The sequence below is a fragment of the Lontra canadensis genome, unplaced genomic scaffold (assembly GCF_010015895.1).
Source record: "Lontra canadensis isolate GAN:19392208 unplaced genomic scaffold, GSC_riverotter_1.0 scaffold165, whole genome shotgun sequence".
In the NCBI taxonomy this organism is placed as follows: Eukaryota; Metazoa; Chordata; class Mammalia; order Carnivora; family Mustelidae; genus Lontra; species Lontra canadensis.
This window is the reverse complement of record NW_022631159.1, coordinates 285,820-303,694: the sequence shown is the minus strand read 5'-3', so window position 1 is coordinate 303,694 and position 17,875 is coordinate 285,820. Positions and strand designations below refer to the sequence as shown.

The 17,875-nt window shown below is 35.8% G+C and overlaps 1 protein-coding gene across 48 annotated transcripts in view; it reads right to left on the bottom strand.

Moving 5' to 3' along the window:
* The window catches only part of PTPRD (protein tyrosine phosphatase receptor type D), a 408,131-nt gene that overhangs the window by 133,232 nt on the left and 257,024 nt on the right, over nt 1–17,875 (bottom strand). For 41 of the 48 annotated variants that reach the window (XM_032845508.1, XM_032845526.1, XM_032845509.1 and 38 more), the window contains 3 exons: nt 11,228–11,318; nt 5,823–6,032; nt 993–1,153 (listed from right to left, as the gene is read on the bottom strand). In XM_032845508.1, coding sequence (XP_032701399.1) covers nt 993–1,153; nt 5,823–6,032; nt 11,228–11,318 — 462 coding nt within the window. The remainder of the gene's footprint in view (nt 1–992; nt 1,154–5,822; nt 6,033–11,227; nt 11,319–17,875) is intronic. The other 7 variants (XM_032845513.1, XM_032845515.1, XM_032845529.1 and 4 more) reach the window with 1 other exon arrangement.

Here is a 17,875-nt window from a genome sequence, read left to right as displayed (position 1 = left end):
AAAGAAAAATGGGAACATAGATTAAAGTTTCATAAAAATAAAATTTGGATTGGAAGAAAAGAAAAAAGTGATATAAAGGGAGATAATTTAGAATTTAGCCATTCTACACATTTAAGAGAATTTATTATATATGTTAATTTCTATAATTTTATATATTTAAGATCATATATTTTGTAAGTCAGAAAGGATTTAGGGAAAGAATTACTAATGTACCCTTTCCAACTGACTGGGACTAGGGGAGAAATCTAGCTTACTCTAAATAAGGCAGAAATGTAACTGATAAAGTGTGGAAGATCAGAAAACATGGTGGTACATGTGGATTATCTGAATCCTGATTGTAGTCAAAGACACTAAATTGGATCAAAACTTGGGAGTATAAAGGTCTAGGTTGTGGTTTTAGTTTTTTAAAGGAAAACGGTACCTTATATCCCTTCTTGGACTCAAATAGAATTCACTATTGGAATAAAGATTATAGAAAGAGAAAGATAAAAAAAAAAATCTCTTCACATTTTTCCTTCCTTTATCTTCAAATTTTAGCTATTTTCACTGTTTTGAGAAATAGCTACAGGAAAAAAAAAATCTTAGCTCATGCACTCATTAGACATATGGAATGGGAATAAATGTGTAAGTTTGTAATAGCATTTCTAAAACCATGTTGAAATGGAGCAATTAATCATCTAAAGCTTTCAAATGCAAGTTTGGAATTATCTGCTTATGAATGTACTCATTTCTTGCAAAGTGCCATGCAAAGTGCTCCTGATGCATAAAGTAGCTCATAAAACCAAGGCTAAGATCCATGAATGCTGGTCAAGAAAGTCTATACCACACTTGAATGGGATTTAAAACAGCACAATCTTTACATTTCATTCTAATCCAATGGAAACATTTTCCAATGATTGTGGAGACTACACCGAAGTACTTCATTAATAGTAACCACATAATGACCATAGAAGGATTACCAAGACTGCAATAGAAATATGGGGCAAACCTACCTTTTATAAAGAAGGATAGCTATGACAATGCAGATGATAAAGACCACCGCGAGGACAGGACCTACAACCCAGATCAAGCCTTCTTCTTCATCTGTGATTGGCTGTGGATCCAGATCCATTGACACAACAGGGTCAGAGTAGGGACTGGTTGCATACATCTTCTGAGGAAAAACAGAGTCTGTGTTACTTATAAACTAATGGTTTTCTCGTGTATATCTATACAATTAGAAGAAGCAAAAATTCAGAACTTAGTGGATGCGATGTTAAGTGTATGAAACAATGTCAGTGAGAAAGGAGGGGAGGGAAAGGGATGAGAGAAGTGGGAGAAAAGGGAGGAAGGAGGAAAAGGTAAAGAGGTCTTGCAATGTAAATTTCCTTGTACAGTGAAATATTTTGTAATAAAATCATTTTTGATGGTATAAATTACTCTGCAGACACATTTTTTTGAGGATCTATATATGACATACTAAATGGTCTTATGAAGTGTAAATGAAAACAGTTAACCATTTACAAAATGTTCAATGAGCATTTACATTGTGCCAAGGTGTTACATGTTATGTGAAAATCAACAGAAATATTATAGTTTCAGCCCTAAAGACATTATCAGCCAGTTAAGGAGACCAAATTTAAAAAGTAAATATTTATAGGAAAAATATCAGTATTTGGGGAAGGGGAAATGGAGACATGTAGGTCAAAGGGTACAAAACATCAGTTATAAGAACTTCTGAGGATCTCATGTACTGCATAGTGACTATAGTTAATAACACAGTATTATATATTCAGAAGTTGCTGAGAGTAGACGTTAAGTATTTTTCAGCACACATGCACACACACACACACACACACACAAAGAGTTAACTATGTGAGCAGATGGATAGGCTGATGATCTTTATCTCGGTAACCATTCCACAATGTACATTGTACATCAAATCATCATGTTGTACACTTTAAATACGTAATTGTATTTGTTAACTTTCCCTAAATGAATTTGGGAAAAATATATAGTTACTTGGTGAAGGAATGGGCTGAGTACTATAAAATTTTTTTTTATAACACATCCTATGTCTCATTTCAGGCTCTCTTAGTACAGTATTGTCTTGACTCTGCCCCCCCATATAAGGTCCTAGACTTTCTTTCTCCAATAGAGACCAATGCACACCTATGTGCTGCCCCACCTGTCCTGCCACTAGCTCCTCATCTCTTCTCACTCCAGCACTACCACTCGTTCTGTTTTCTCATTTGCTAAATCAAATTGTCATTATTCATTCCCTTCCAGATATCTTTTCTAGATTTGCCCTAGTACATTGAGCCTTATTTGAAACTCCTCCACTGATTCTCCTACTTCTTTATTCAACTGGTCGCATTCTAATCTTGCCAACTGATCATGACCACCTCCGAATCCATCCTGTGTCAGAATTCACAAGTTTTATTTTCTGCTACTCATGTTCTCCCTTCTCTGCCAAGATCATCCTTACCTTTAACTACCAACTTCTATGCAGATTACTTCCTGATTAATGTTTCTAAAGTCAGAAACTTTGCTAAGTCCCAGACCTTCATTTCCAATTACTGCTAGAGATTCTTACATCTACCTGAAAGTTAAGAATTGCATGTGCCATTTCCCAACTTCCTGGATAGACCTTCCTTTCAACTTGCTAATTTGTCTCATCCTCTCAATATCTAGGAATGAAAAACTACTGATTTTATTCTGCCAATGACCCTCAGGTCACTCTACCTTCTTCCCAGTCTCATGGGTACCACATTTCTTCAGGACCTCATTCTTGCCCACCCAGAGCATACGAAGAGTTTCTTTTTTCATCTACCAGTCTCTACTGCTGCTAGAGTTATTATCCTAAACTGTAGCTGTAAAACCTTCAGGAGGCTCTCTGGTGATTCCTAAATAAGCCATAGACATTCTAGCATGGATTTTAAGGGCCTCTATGATTTTGTTTTAACCTTCTGTATCACACACAACATTTCCCATCATAGTGAGCTTCTCCCTACTATTCCCTAGATGCTCAATTCTCTCTCGTTAACTCTCTCACAAGTTCCACACCATTTAGCTCCTGTAATATGACTGATCTCCAAGGCCCCACTGAAATACTGCCTCCAGTGAAGCTATTGGTACATAACTGGAAATAATCAATCATTTCACAAAATATAGGTAAAAATAATTTTGAAAATTTCAGGTAGTCCTTTATTTCTTTTTTAACGGTATTCATCAAACTCTATTTTTCTTTTTTATGTGTGCATACACCTTATTTCCTTTAATGAAACTATAAACTCCAGGAAAGTAGGGATTTATATACTGTTTGTGTTTGTACACTTAAACAGCTAGCACAGAGGTTTGCACTTAATGAATTCCCAGCAAATCTTCAGCAAATAACATATTCATCTTTTCAAATGGCTGATCTTATCAAGACATGAAAGAATATTCTCATTTCTCCATGAAATATGAAGTATATCTAATTTTTTCATACACATTTAAAGAATTAATTTAGGGCATACATTCTGAATTTAAGTGCAGCAAGCTTAATGGTCAATCTGGAGGGCATATACCCCCCTAAATGTTTGTTTTCTATTCTTCTTTCCCACTTTCTCCACTGTACTTAGGAAAGAGACTGACTAGATTTCCATTTTTGCTAATGTGTCAAAAGATAAAAATTCAGTACATTTCCAACCTTCTCAGAAGCAGCTAAAAAAAGGGTATGTACAGTGTAAGGACTTGGCAAAGACACTAAATATCCAAGAAACATGATTCTTTATATAAGCATAATTGTTTGTTTTGGTTTATGCTTTCCCCTTTCTATCTTGTAGGTCACACTCAAACTGTTTGGCAGACAAAAGTAAACAAAACTCTGTGATTTGAAATTCTTTACCAAGGGTCTTTGAGATAATCATCTTGGTCAACCAAGATACAAATCTAGGCAGAGGTTTTCCCAAAGCACACAGACTTTCATCCCAAATCAGGAAATAGAGACATGTGAAAATGAAGAGAAAACAAAACCAAACCATAAAATGATACTAGTTCATGAAAATTAAAACTTGTTCAATGCATGGGGATGATAGCCTTTGGTCTTTCTAAACCAGTCCTCTGATACTCTTAATATGAGGCAGTAATTTACTAGGGAAAACTCACATCTTGAGGGGGTGGATATTTTCTATGAATATTCTCAGCCTAGCCTGGGAGTGGTTAGGTGCTTAACAACAATTTTTCATAAAACTTTGATGGCATCACTACCAACATTCTACTAATTGGATAGAAGTTTTCTCTGTAAAGTAGGTGCTAGCCTGAAAACAACACATAAAGAACACTGCTGAGAAAGTTGATGCAGGAAAGGAACAATTCAGATAATTTATTTGGAAAAAGTCCAAACTGCATAATTAATGAGTCAGTGAAATGACATACTAAGGGATGGGATAGACTCTTCATCACTGGTTATATATCTAAACACTAGGAACATCTGGGAGAATTCAAACCAGTCTCTGACAGTGGTGCCATCAGCCCGCACTGTCCGCTGAGGCTTCTCTTCTTTGCTGAATTCTCTGATCTGCCTCAATGGTCTGAATGTGCTTTCTGAAATGTCTTAGAGCTATGCAAAGAAAATTAGTTCAAATATCTAAAAGTCATTAAAAACAAGAAAGAAAAAAGATGATTTCTAACATTCTATTCCCTTGATGTTCTGACTTAAAACCTTCAACTAAAAAGAGAAAGCATATCCGTGCATTAAAATTCCAGGGAGCCTGTCACTTTGTTTTCAAATGACATTCTGTGCACAAAGGTAAACCAGGCATAAAGGCTGCCTTTGTGTTTTGATTTTCCACGGGGGAATTCCTTCAGTCATTTGAAGAGAAGCCCCACTGTATATGCTAACACCTGAGGTGAAGAAATCTTTGATACATCTCAGGATTCCTCTATACGGGAAGTGACTGGCCCAATCGAGCTGCCACGCCTGTCAGTTTTAGGCCCCTATTAGAAAGATACAGTTAGAATATGTATATTAAATGTTAATGTGAGCTGCCACTTCAAAATCCACCTCCCCTTCCCAGCTACAATTTCTTTTCCTCCCTCTCTCTTTCTCCCTCTCTCTCCTTTTTAACAGTACAGTAACTGAAGCATAAAACGACATAAGAGCAAGATGGATTACATAAAAGGAGACAACTCATTATTTAGAGTATCTTAGGAATTCTCTGTTTTATTGAATTATTTTCTAACATTCTTGGCTTTTCACTGATAAAGTCATTGGTAAATTGCTATAATTAAAGAAGCTGACTGTGCTTGCCTTTTTCCTAGATAGACCTTCCTATGAATCTCGGTAAAAAATGTGGGCTCACTGGCAGCTGCAGGAGAATAAAACACAATCACCCTCAATCAGTATTTTTGAATACCTGGAAATACACTCTGTTTAACTGAAGAACTTGATAGTTCCTATTGCAATCAAATGAACTTCTCTGAGAACATTTTTAAAGGACGACGAAGGAGATTTTGAGCAGTGGTGGGTATCACCCTCTTTTCCGTATGTGTCACATTGATGGTTTCAAGAACAATATCCTAACAATTTGACACTTCAGAAGCCATAAAGTCCACCTAAATTCCATGTCATTAGAGACATGGCCTTGTTTATTATGAAATCTCAAGCAGCTTACTCAGCAGTATTTAAAGAGGAGGCAGCCTGTTGCTCCATTTAAGTTAATGATAGCTCATGAGAAATAACTAGGAGTTCATGAGAAATAATTAGGGTGAATATATCTACACATTCTCCCTAAATAGCCATACTCTGGTGAAATAAGGAAGAATACCAAAGGAAAGAGATGCCAGCACAATTAACTTACAGACTCTGCGTGTTCCATCACTGCTAACACAAAGAAGACATATTCTTGACCACTTTGGAGTTGCTTGTTTGTAAATCCACCATAATGTTTGTCATCCCCCAGGGTGAACTCAGTAGGAAGAACATCAAAGTGAGCAGCAATATATGGCTTTAATTCAACTTCTCTCCCATATCGGATGCTTCTGCGTTTCCTAGATATCTCTTTAAGCAGCTTAAGGGAAAGAAGTGGGAAACAGAAAAAGAAATGTAAACAACAATAACCCAACTTAATGACTATTTAATGGGAGAAATTAATTCAGGCCTGGGAACCACTCAAATACAATTTGTCCACATTTCATGTACCATGTCAGCATCACTAATCTCAGTTCTGTATTTCAAATGCTTGTCTTGCTGTTAAAGTAAGGTGTTAGACTGCTCTTGCAAGGCCCAGGCTAAAACACAGGACAATTAGACCCTTCCTTCAATGGTAGTTCATATCATTGTCTACCCTAATGAAATCTTCTCAAAGGGCAAGAGTGCATTATAACCTAACTAAAAAGTCAGCTTGATTCGCAAAAGCCTGCCATGCAGGCTTTATTACTGTTACTTATCAAACAAATAGTAACCTCATTTAAAGCCATCAGTTATGATCAATTTTGGGAGTGGTTAGATGCCTTTTAGTAATGAGATCATTTATACAATACAAATTCCCTCAAATCATCAGAAATAGAATCCAATGACCAAATTTTAATTGAAACTTATTTTAAATAGACATTGTCACTCATTTAATAATTTGTGGCTTGACTTGGTTTCTTAGCTCCTTAAATAACCTTTTTGTTTATTCCTCCCATTTATAGTCACATTAACTTTTCTGGAGCTGATAGTTCCTTGGAAACGTTGAATTTTCTTCCCAGGTGACAGAGGCAAGGTAGATAAAACATTAAGTTTAATATTACCCTGAAGAAAACAAACATACACCTGTACACAAAAATCCTTCATGTATCCTTAAAAGAAAAAGGTAGAACTTATGTTTCAATATTCCTGTTTGGCCTTCACCTTTTTCATTAGAAAGTTATATTAGTGGTATTTTATGATAAATGATTTCAAAGTAATGTTGAAGTTAGCTTTGTCTTCTTCCCTTAAATATATTGGTATTTCACAAGACGTAACCAGGTAAAAGGTTTACAGCAGTCTATGATGCCTTTTTTTTTTTTTTTTGGAATGAAAATTGTCTTTAACTCAATAAATAAAGTTAAGGTACTAATGGGAACATTATGGTGAAATTATTTGCTACTCTTGTTATATAAGTGGAATCACAGATCAAAAACCAAAGGGGTGATATCTGCTTAGCTCCCAAGGCCAGGCTTCTGTGATAATGGCTGCAGAGTCTATATACAGCAAACATTAAATCCTTATGTTCAGAACCTGATGGCATACTATACAGGGTTATAAATGTATTCAGCTGGTCCAATGCAAATCAAACATGTGAACACTCTTTGGGTTATACAGGTCATCTGTGCCCACGTTGTTTTGAATTCAATTTATAATGCTCTAATATTTTCTTTAACTTTGATTTTATTGATGCAATGAAAATTACACGAACTATAACATGTTATTTTTTAAAAATTCTGATACAAAATATTTAACAGTATATTGGAAAAGTCATTATGAATATTATTATTGATATGTAGTAAACAATGACCCATTACTTTAAGGATAAATGTACTACAGATGAGCTGAACAGCTTTTTGAAGTTGGTTAATCAGAAACATTTACCATCAGTTGTTTATGTTACTATGTTCCCCTCTTCCACTTCACTGATCAAACCCTACCTTGATTTTATCCATATTTCACGTGTATGCAACTGTCATAATTCATCCATATCACTGTCATCCCCACAAGTACCTTTTTGCTAAGGTTTCTTTAGAAAACTTAGAGGAAGTACCTTAGAATAAAATATTTGGGTTTTTTGGTGCTCCTTAGATGTAATGCAGCCATTCCTTAAGGTCAAACCTGGACTATCAACTCTGCCCCTATAGGTTGCTCTAATTTCTGCAGGATGCTTCCTGTGTTATATTTTACATTGATCAAGCGTGCTCAGATGACACCAAAGTTACCCAGTGTTTGTTGAAGTTACAAATACAAATGACCACATTATTTAGCAGCAAGCCTTTGAAGTAAATGCAACGAAAAGCTTATGATATATTATAAGACCTGCCCTGAATTAAATATAACTAATATTTTATGAGTCATTCTGTACAAAATTCAGTTTGACTATGAACGTCTGCTCTGCCCAGTCTGACCTTGACAACAGAAATTCCAGTGCATGAATTTATTATGTGGAGATTATCTCCAGACAAAGGATGAATGAGCTCAGAAGATAATATTAAGAGTGACTCTGTTTAGGAAGGCTCTTTCCATTTTTTATGGGCCTAGATGTGAAGCATACATGTGGAAATCCCCTTAGGCCACCATTATATTTGATGATATAGTTTCAATGATTTGAATTATAGGCCTTTCTAAAAAATCACTTGGTCAAATTCATTTAAGAAAGGAACACTGCTTTGTCAAAGCTGGCAGTACCAAGCTATAGATAAAATTACAACAATGCTTTTATTAGCCATGATAGGGGGAAAAATGTCTGTAGGGATCAGAAACTGGATGAGTAAGCATAAAGTGAGGCCATAGCCTAGTTTCATTTGTTCCCCTACACGATAGCTACAAAATGTATTGGAGGTAATTCCAAAAGATATATTAAGGGCTTTAGTTTTTTATCAGAAATAATTTTCATTTTCCAGTCAATGCATATCTTATTTCTTCCACCATTAATTCTACAATGTGGTCTCAATTATATCGGTAAGAAAAGTGGGAAACAACCCATCCTGACCCCAAAATTTTGAATTAATAAATGTTCTTTATCAAACTATTATACAGATTAATGCACCACAACTTGTGGGATGATTAAAATGACCCTTTGTTATGGGAATCAGCCGCACAGACCCATAGAATTTAATTGCAGGAAAGTTCAATGTCATATAGCTCTATACTTTAATCCATTAGCATTGCCATGCATTTTGGAGGTTAAAACCTGGCTATAAAAAAGAATCAGCTTCCTATTGCTAGCAAATGGTTCTACTTCCAGGAAAAGGTTATTACTTAAAAGTATTTGACATCATTTTCGGATTGGATCTTAATTCTTTGGTAACTAATTTTTTGCTTTTTATTTCTTGTTTTTTTTTTTTTTTTTAAAGATTTTATTTATTTATTTGACAGAGATCACAAATATGCAGAGGGAGGCAGAGAGAGAGGGGGAATCAGGCTCCCTAGTGAGTAGAGAGCTGGACTGGAATGGAGTGGGGGGCTGATTCCCAGGACACTGAGATCATGACCTGAGCCAAAGGCAGAGGCTTAACCCACTGAGCCACCCAGGCGCCCTGTTTCTAGTTTTTAACAGGAGGAAAGATTCATAGATTCTACAAGTTACCTTTGCATTTAAATTCAGTAATTTATTCAAGAGCTGATTAAAATAGTAAGTAATAACAATCTCAAAATTAACTGATTAGTCAGTTGCAAGTAAAAGCATGCCTTACTTTGAAATTTTACAAAAGGAGCACCTATAAAGAGGGAACATGATATGATGAGCACTGGGGGATATACTCAACTAATAAATCACTGACTATCAAAAACTAATGATATATTATACTTTGGCTAATTGAATTTAAATTTAAAAAAGGGGGGGGTACCTGGGTAGCTCAGTTGGTTAAATGGCTGCCTTCAGCTCAGGTCATGATCCTGGAGTCCCAGGATCAAACCCCACTTTGGGGTCCCTGCTCAGTCAGGAGTCTGCTTCTCCCTCTGCCCTTCCTCTACTCCTTCTCTCTCTTTCTCTCTCTCTCTCTCTCTCTCTCTCACTCATTCTCTGTCCCTCTATTAGATAGATAAAAATCTTTAAAAAAAATTTGCAAAAGATCAGTTGATATTTCACATTCAGATGGGAGATTACTATTCCTCTAACATAGGAATGATTTTGTTCATATTGTTCAAATGATTTTGTTCCTGCTTTATTAACAGAAAAAAATTATAACATAAAATAATTGACATTATTAAAATTTTATCCCAAATTACACCCCTCCAATGCTTATGTAATCATAAAATACTGAAATAAAAACATAATTCTAACCTTGAACTCATCTCCCCTTCTGAACTTGATCAAGTTTAACTCAGATAAATGAAGTGGATGAAGATGAACCATGTGTCTAGAGAGGGTGTATGTCTACCGAAAGAAGATAACAGCCCTCATATGTCAGATCACGGTCTCCGTAGTGCAGACATGGATGAAATAAACATCTCTTCCCTGTACGGCAACTAAGGAATTTGTACTTTCTCTTGCTGTGTTTGCACTAATTTAAGGTGGAGAAAATACCTGTATACAACAGGTTGGGCTATAAGATGTAGCCTAGGTTATAAATAAACTCAACAAATTAAAATCTCATATGTCCCCAAATGGGGACTTTTAATTTGCTTTCTGAAGTGATTCAAACCAGCATCATGTTAAAATTGCAAAGTTTTTCCTGTATTTGACTGAACCACAGCCATTAACTTGCTTGGACCTTTGGAGATATGGCTTAACATTTCTGATCAGTTTTCCCATCTAAATAAAATATATAACACATAGCGCTTATTCTTCATACTATGTATTAAAGTGCAAAAAAAACAAAAAACAAAACCAATGTTTTGATTTTTGTTTTTTTTTGCAAAAAGAGTATTAATTAAAATGCACCTACTATTGTTGTAAGATTTCAGAAATTAAAATCATACTATTTAGTGTTTGCTCTGGTTTTTGTTCTATATTTCTTTCTTGGCTCAGAATTGGGAAAGTTTCTTTTTTTTTTTTTTTTTTGTTCCTACAGTTGAATGCATTTTTGATTCTGAAATACCACAAAATATAGAATAAGGCAAACATGCTAATAGTGTAATTCTGTGAGAAACTGGTCAAGAACACATAGCAGGTCAGATGTTGAATTCTGGTGCAAATCACAATTTAGCATTTGTAACAGCTTCAGCTAAAACTACACTAATGAAGCAGACCTTGGAGTTCATAACAATGTTGATTAAGTCTTTGCTCACAATTCACTTCAACTTCCATACCTTGCATCATGTTTTACAAGAGGCAAGGGGCAAAATATTAAAGCCAGCAAAGATTAGACACGTTGTAAGCTTTACTGCAGCTAAATGTCTTTTAATTAAAGCAAAAAGTTCTTTGTTGGGATTCCTAGAGGTTACCAGCTCCATAGCACTGAACCATCCAATAGCTGACCAGCCAGCCATAAGTCAGCACCTGGATTAGACTTCCTCCTATACAGAGGAAGAGTATGTTTAATAAATTAAGTAACTAATGAAAGACATAGCCAACAAACACGTAGTTACCTCATCTAACTCCATCTCATCTGGACTCTCCCATGGCTTGATAAATTTCCCACGAGATTTCTTCAAAGGCACAATTATTATATAGTAACCTCTGCACAAGAATGGACAGACAAAAATAAGGTCAGATCAAAGGAAAAAGAAAATGGATATGTCCTTAAATCTTCCACAGACCAGTGATTGAGAATGAAGGCAAATTATGGATACGGAGTGACTTGCCCATTAATGAGGAATAACCACCTGTTTGTCCAATTTTAAAAATAACATGGGTAGACCATTAGGTGTGACCTCAAAGATTTTGTATGGTTATTACCACCACGGTTGACCTCTCTTTATGAGGTATCGTAAACAGAGCAGAAACAGTTTGTTAAGACCCTGGTGCTGGGCACATACAAGTTTAGTACATGGAAATCCAACATTACAAGCTACCAAACCAAGTATTTTCTGTGACACCAATTTATAAGGGTTTTTTTTTAAAGAAACTGCATAGTAAAAATTACTCTGAGCTCATACAAATGTCCAGATGATGACAACAATGATTTCATTTATATACTGCTAAAATACTTTTTTATTTGGATAAGAAATTAAATACATAAAATTACCCATAATTTCATAACAGTTATATAATAATATAATTGTTTTCTACCCATCAAGTTGCAAGCCTTAAGATAAATACTGCAGAAATTTGGAGACAACCTCTATCTGAGGGCCTTCGAAATAGATCTCAAAAAATAAATGTGTAAGAAGAGCAAAAATCATTGAGTACTCTCATTAAGAACAGTCAACCAAAATTTTACTAAGTATAAAGGGACCTATTCACAAGGAGATATAGGCTATTTGAAAAATGGTTTTGCAATTTCCACAAACTGCATATCCTGCTCTTGTATTCATGGTTTGTAACTCTGCCTGATCTTTGGTAGTAACTATATAAGAACTCTAAATATAGGTGTATAATGGCTACCTTCCTCTCAGGAATTATATTAAATGTATACTATATTATACTATATTAATTTAATATAATATATTAAATGTATAATATCATTTTGCTCTCTGAAAAACTGTATAAGGACAGTAAACAAAAAGGTAAATCCAGAGAGATTAAATTATGACCCAAATTAAAACACATAGTAAGGTGATACAAATATATATATATATATATATATATATATATATATATCTTAACCTTGGCAATAGTCTGGCTCTTTTTTTGTTTCATTACTCTGTATTATAAAATACTTTTAAAACCCCATTATTTTGTGGAGACTTGTAAAAATGAACTTATATACATATGTGCACACATACCTTTAGAAGAGAAGAAAGGGAAGAGAAGAGACCACAGGATGGGCACCACCAACCTTGCATTGAATTATATCACAGAGACAAATAGCACATACAGGAAGGCCTCTTTCTACTTATATCAACACAAAACCTGCAATAAACTCAGTAAAACCCTGTGATAAAGCACTCAGTTTCTATAAGCAGAGTCTAGAGCTGCACTGTCCAATACGGTAGCCACTAGCCAGACATGTGGCTCATATGAACTGAAATGTGTTCACAGTGTTAAAGACATTGGATTTTTAAAACTATGTATGAAAAGTAAATGTAAGGTATCTCGGCAGTAAATTTTTAATAGTGACCATATGCTAAATGATAATATTATAGATATGTAAAAAATAAGCTGCTAAAATTAACTTTACCTATTTCTTTGTCCTTTTTGCTATAGTCGCTAGAAAATCTAAGGTTTCACATGTTGCTTTCATGATATTGAACAGTGTTATTTTAGAGTGTTTTGGTGAAGAATGTGGCATCTGGAGATAATCTGGCCCACAATTTGAAGCTCTGTCACTAATTTGCTGTATGATCTTGGGCAGATCATTTAACATCTCTTAATCTCAGTTGTACGCTATGAAAAATGAAAGCACAGTGTGTGGCAAGTCACACCAAACTGATGCAAGCCACTATTGTTAGTACTGACCATCATTGTGGGAGAAATGCACCTGAACTACATTATTCAAGTAAGACTCAGTGACATTCCCTGAGATGCAAGTTCAGGTGCTTGTCAAACATTTTTTTCTCCCTAATCAAGAATTCAGATCAAACCAGACAACTATACTAGAACATTCTCTCCATGGTGCCATCTGAGCAACTAATCAACAGACCTCCAGAATTACATCACTGACCCAATCATTTTCTTTCCTACCAATAATAATGATGATCAAGGAGGGTGAGAAGGAAGAGTTGGGGTGTGTGTGAGAGAGGCCAGTATCTTGTACTTCATAATCCAGAGTAAACTTCCTCCTCCTCCTATCCTCCTACCACCTGAAGGATTTGTCAAACAAGTCCATCATGTTAAATGAGCCTGGAGAAGAATGACAGGGGCTGCAACTGAGCACACAAAATAACACTGCAGATGTACTTGATAAACACACTCATCTGGGAACCACCTGCTTTTCACTACCAATTGCACTAAGTGAGGATTGCTTCTCTCCTAAAGTAATGATACTACACATTATCACAAGCTCCCATTGTCCTCTTTCTGAATCTTGGAAATCAAGGTTAAGATGATGAATTCTATTAATTTTTCTTCTGCTTTCATACTTGAGTTGCTAATCTTGTACAGGGAAAAAAAAATCCATTCTTTTCTTCTGTACTCTCCAACTGTTCATTTAACTTGTGGCTGGGATAAGAATTGAACAGCCTCTCCCCCACAGCAAGTAATTAACAGTGTGGCTGGATGTGCATGGCTTTTCTGTCTCCTGATGTCCAAAGCATTCATCTAGAGCAGTCAAGGTAAAGCCACTTCAAAGCAGCTCTCGCATTGAAAGAAATGTGGCATAAGGAATTCTGTCCTGGAACTACATCCACACATTTCAGCCATGTTCTCTGCAACCATGGCTTTTCAAAAACCCAACTTGTTGCCTTTTCTGAAACTTGGTTTTCCCCTGACAACCCTGCTTCCCTCACAGGCTTTTCATGTGGGTCTGTGTATTCATGCCCCTCCCCTACCCAGCGAACCTCAGATGGAGGGCCTAGGGTTTCCCTCCTGGCTCACTGTTGCTTCTTTCAGGTATTTTCCCCTCCCCTCTTAACCTAAAAACATAAAGCAAGCTAATAAACAAGTGCCTCTTTTTTTGAAGTTCATACATTTCAACTATATTATTATTATATTATCATGATCTTCTCTCACTTATTTTTGCCATCTACGAAGCTCTTCAGAACCCCCCTTTTTCTTTCCTTCCTTCCTTCTTTCTCTCTTTCTTTTTTTCTCTCTCCTCTTCCCTCTTTTTCCCCCCAGGGTCAGTGGTCTTCCTTTTCTCCCAAACTCTGCCATCATCGTTGGTAATTTCAAGCTCCAAAGAGCACCATGCATTACCCAAGGCTCTTAGATCTTTGATCCTTCTCTGCTAGAGCCCACATCTCCCACTCTACATTACCTAAAATCTGTAATTGCCCTTCTCTGTGCCTGAAGCCAAGGAGCTGCATAGGGCTTGAGAAATTATGTACAGGGAACAAGATTTTGTAAATTCATATTCAGCAACTTCAGGCCTTCAATGCTGCCTGGCCATCCCACCACAATTTCTTCAGTTACTCATCCTTTCATTTTGTACAAGTTTTTCAGACTCTTTCCCCTGGTCGTAAACCTTAGGCATCTTTACCTCCTCACTGGAAGACAGCTTTATGTCTATGTAAAGAGAAAATAAAAACATTCAGACTAGAACTCTCTCATCTTCCACCTACCAAACTATAAGTTTACTTGCATCTATACATAACCAGTTTATCCTTTGGGTACAGTTGAGGGGCTGGCTCTATTCATGAAGGCCAATCACTTTCTTAAATTGGTTCCCATCATCTGCTCTCTGAGGAAGCTAACTATGCATCATTACCCCCCAGTCATATATTTCAATTTCTCCCTCCCCTTTGAATTCTATTAGTTTCCAACCCTGTATAAATACCTGACATTTAAAAAATGAACAAACCACATCCCACTCGTCATCTTTCTTGCTCTATCCTACTCCTTACTACCTGAATTCTGGGGAGACCTGTGTTTCTTGCTGTTCTCCATTACCTCATCTTCCTCTGACTTTCCAGCCAATAATATTCTAGCTCCTGCCTCATTAGTCCGCCTTGCTGCCCACACCAGCGTCCTAAGTGACTTTGGTAGGACTGTACCAAAGAAGAGTTTTGAACTTTGTCTTATGTGATCTCTTAGCAGAATTTGAAAATGTTAATGAGACCCTCCATTAAACATTCTCAGCCATTTCTCTGTACCCAATTCTCCTGGTTTTCCACTTAACATCTCTTACCACATTAACCTTATTTCTTTAACAGAATCTATTACCTACTACCTTACTATTAAATGGGAGAATCCCTGAAGATCAGGCCAAGGACTTCTCTTTATTCCCTCTTCTTCCTACATGGTCTCATTCTAGCTCAGGGTATCAGTTGTCACCTAGATGTAAATTATCTTCAGATTCATATCTTCATTCCAGAATGCTCCCTCTGAACTGTAGAGGTTTATCTAATTCCAACTCCGTATCTTCATGTCTATGTCACAAAACTACTTTAAATTTACTGTAGTTAAAACAAAACTAAGGGTATGCCTCCAAAATAAGTCTTCTACCATTGTACCATGATACCTTTGCTATAAAACTAGGTGTTATCACTTACAATTTGCCTTAACTCTTTTCTCTCTCTCATATCCAAAGCATCACCAAGTCCTATTACTTCCAACTCTCTATAGTCCATTTGCTTCTTCCTATCCCTGCAGCCACCACTTCTGCCTCTTTTCATGTCTCATGCTACCTTTGTCCTCTGACTTTCTCTCATCTTTGAACTTAACTGCTTCTAGTTCAATCTCTGAAATTTTCATTTTGCAATAGACACTTGATGGTATCATTTCCAGTTTAAAAACATTTCAGTGGACTCTCATTGCTCTTAGTAGGAGGGCCACAAAGTCTGATAAGACTCAGCAGAATCTTGCCGGAATCCATCTCTCCATGCCCTTTGAAGCTACACCCTGATGGGCTTTCAGTTTCTTGAATTTATTTACTTTGGTCTATTCTGTCATCAAACCCCTGATCATTCTGTTCCATCTGCCTGGAACCTTCTGTCACTTTCACAAGTCCAAAGTTAACTCCTCTCTTCCTTCAAATAATAACTCACTTTTTACTTCCTAATTGAAGCCTTTTCTGACCTCTCTGATTAGTTCCATTTCCCCTATTATATGGTCTTAATTAGTCTGTAATTTTTTATACTATGTACGACATATTTAGAAATTATTGCTAAAGCAAATGTACATATAAATTCCCTGGATTTTTTTTTTTTAATCTCTGCTGTTTTATCACTGAGTTCTTTTTCCATTGAAAAGTGGAGGTGGGTGGCATATGTGGCTTTTGAGAACATGTATGTCTCCTAAATCAGGCAGTCAAAACATTGGGATTCCTTCTGAGAAATTTCTTTTTTTTATATTTAATTAATTCATTTACTTGAGAAAGAGAGCATGAACAGGGGAGGGTCAGAAGGAGAAGCAGACTCCCTGCTGAACAGAGAGGCTGAGGTGGGACTCATCTCTAGGACTCCAGGTTCGTGACCTGAAGTGAAGGCAGTATCTTAACCAACCCAGCCATCCAGGCAACCTCCTAGAACTTTCAACTCTCAATCTCAATCCAGCATTTTTTCCTTTCTTCAAACCAGCAATGATGTGACCAAATACTGTTTATAGAAAATATACTTCTTTTTGCAAAAGTTCTTTTCTTTACAAGTGTAGTAATGATTCTTATTCTAATATCATGGGAGAATAAGGAAAAAAAAAGATGACTCAGATACGAAAAGTGAAATGGGGAGCTAAGATGTACTCTACAAATTGAAACCAACTAAATTATATGAACTGAAAGAACTTGCTTGAAATAGAAAAAAAATGTTTTGGGGGTATAGATCAGCTTTATATATGGATAAAATTAAAGTTTACACTATACTTCGCCTATCTGACTCAAGCTTGAAGTTAAGCTCAAAATACATTTTTTGAAATAGACTTTAACTATTAAATTAATAGAAAAATAAATAAATTGAGAATCAATATATCTGCAAATGCTCTGACTAGTTATAAAGTAAGCTATGTTTTCCCAGTATATTAGATTTAATTAGATAGGTTAAATCTAACCTTCAGAATTTTAATTATATTAAGTAAAGTTTTACTAATTTTATTTAATATGTTATCACCAAGGGGGACCCAGCTCCATATAATTATTTGGGAAGGCGAGCTCCAGTGTTTGTAGTGGTCCCTCTTCAAATTCAGCCAGGCTTTTTATATTAGCAGAATGTATTAGCATTCTCAAACTCATTATATAACTAGGAGGTCAAAATCTGTCTCAGAATTTAATGATGAATGTCATTCCTTGCATAACTTCATATTTTATATATGTATATATGTATATATATTTGCTATGATTATTTAGGTATATATTTTTTAAATCAAATTAATTTACCATAGAAAACCCAAAGCAGGTTGAACGATCTTTCCAGTCTCTATGTTTAAATTAAGGTTTTCAATCTTTTTGGCTATGTGTTGTCACACAAGTGAAAATTACTTAATTGCTTCAAGCCTCATTTTCCTTTTTTATAAAATGGTGGGTGATAATGCTGGGCTCTGGG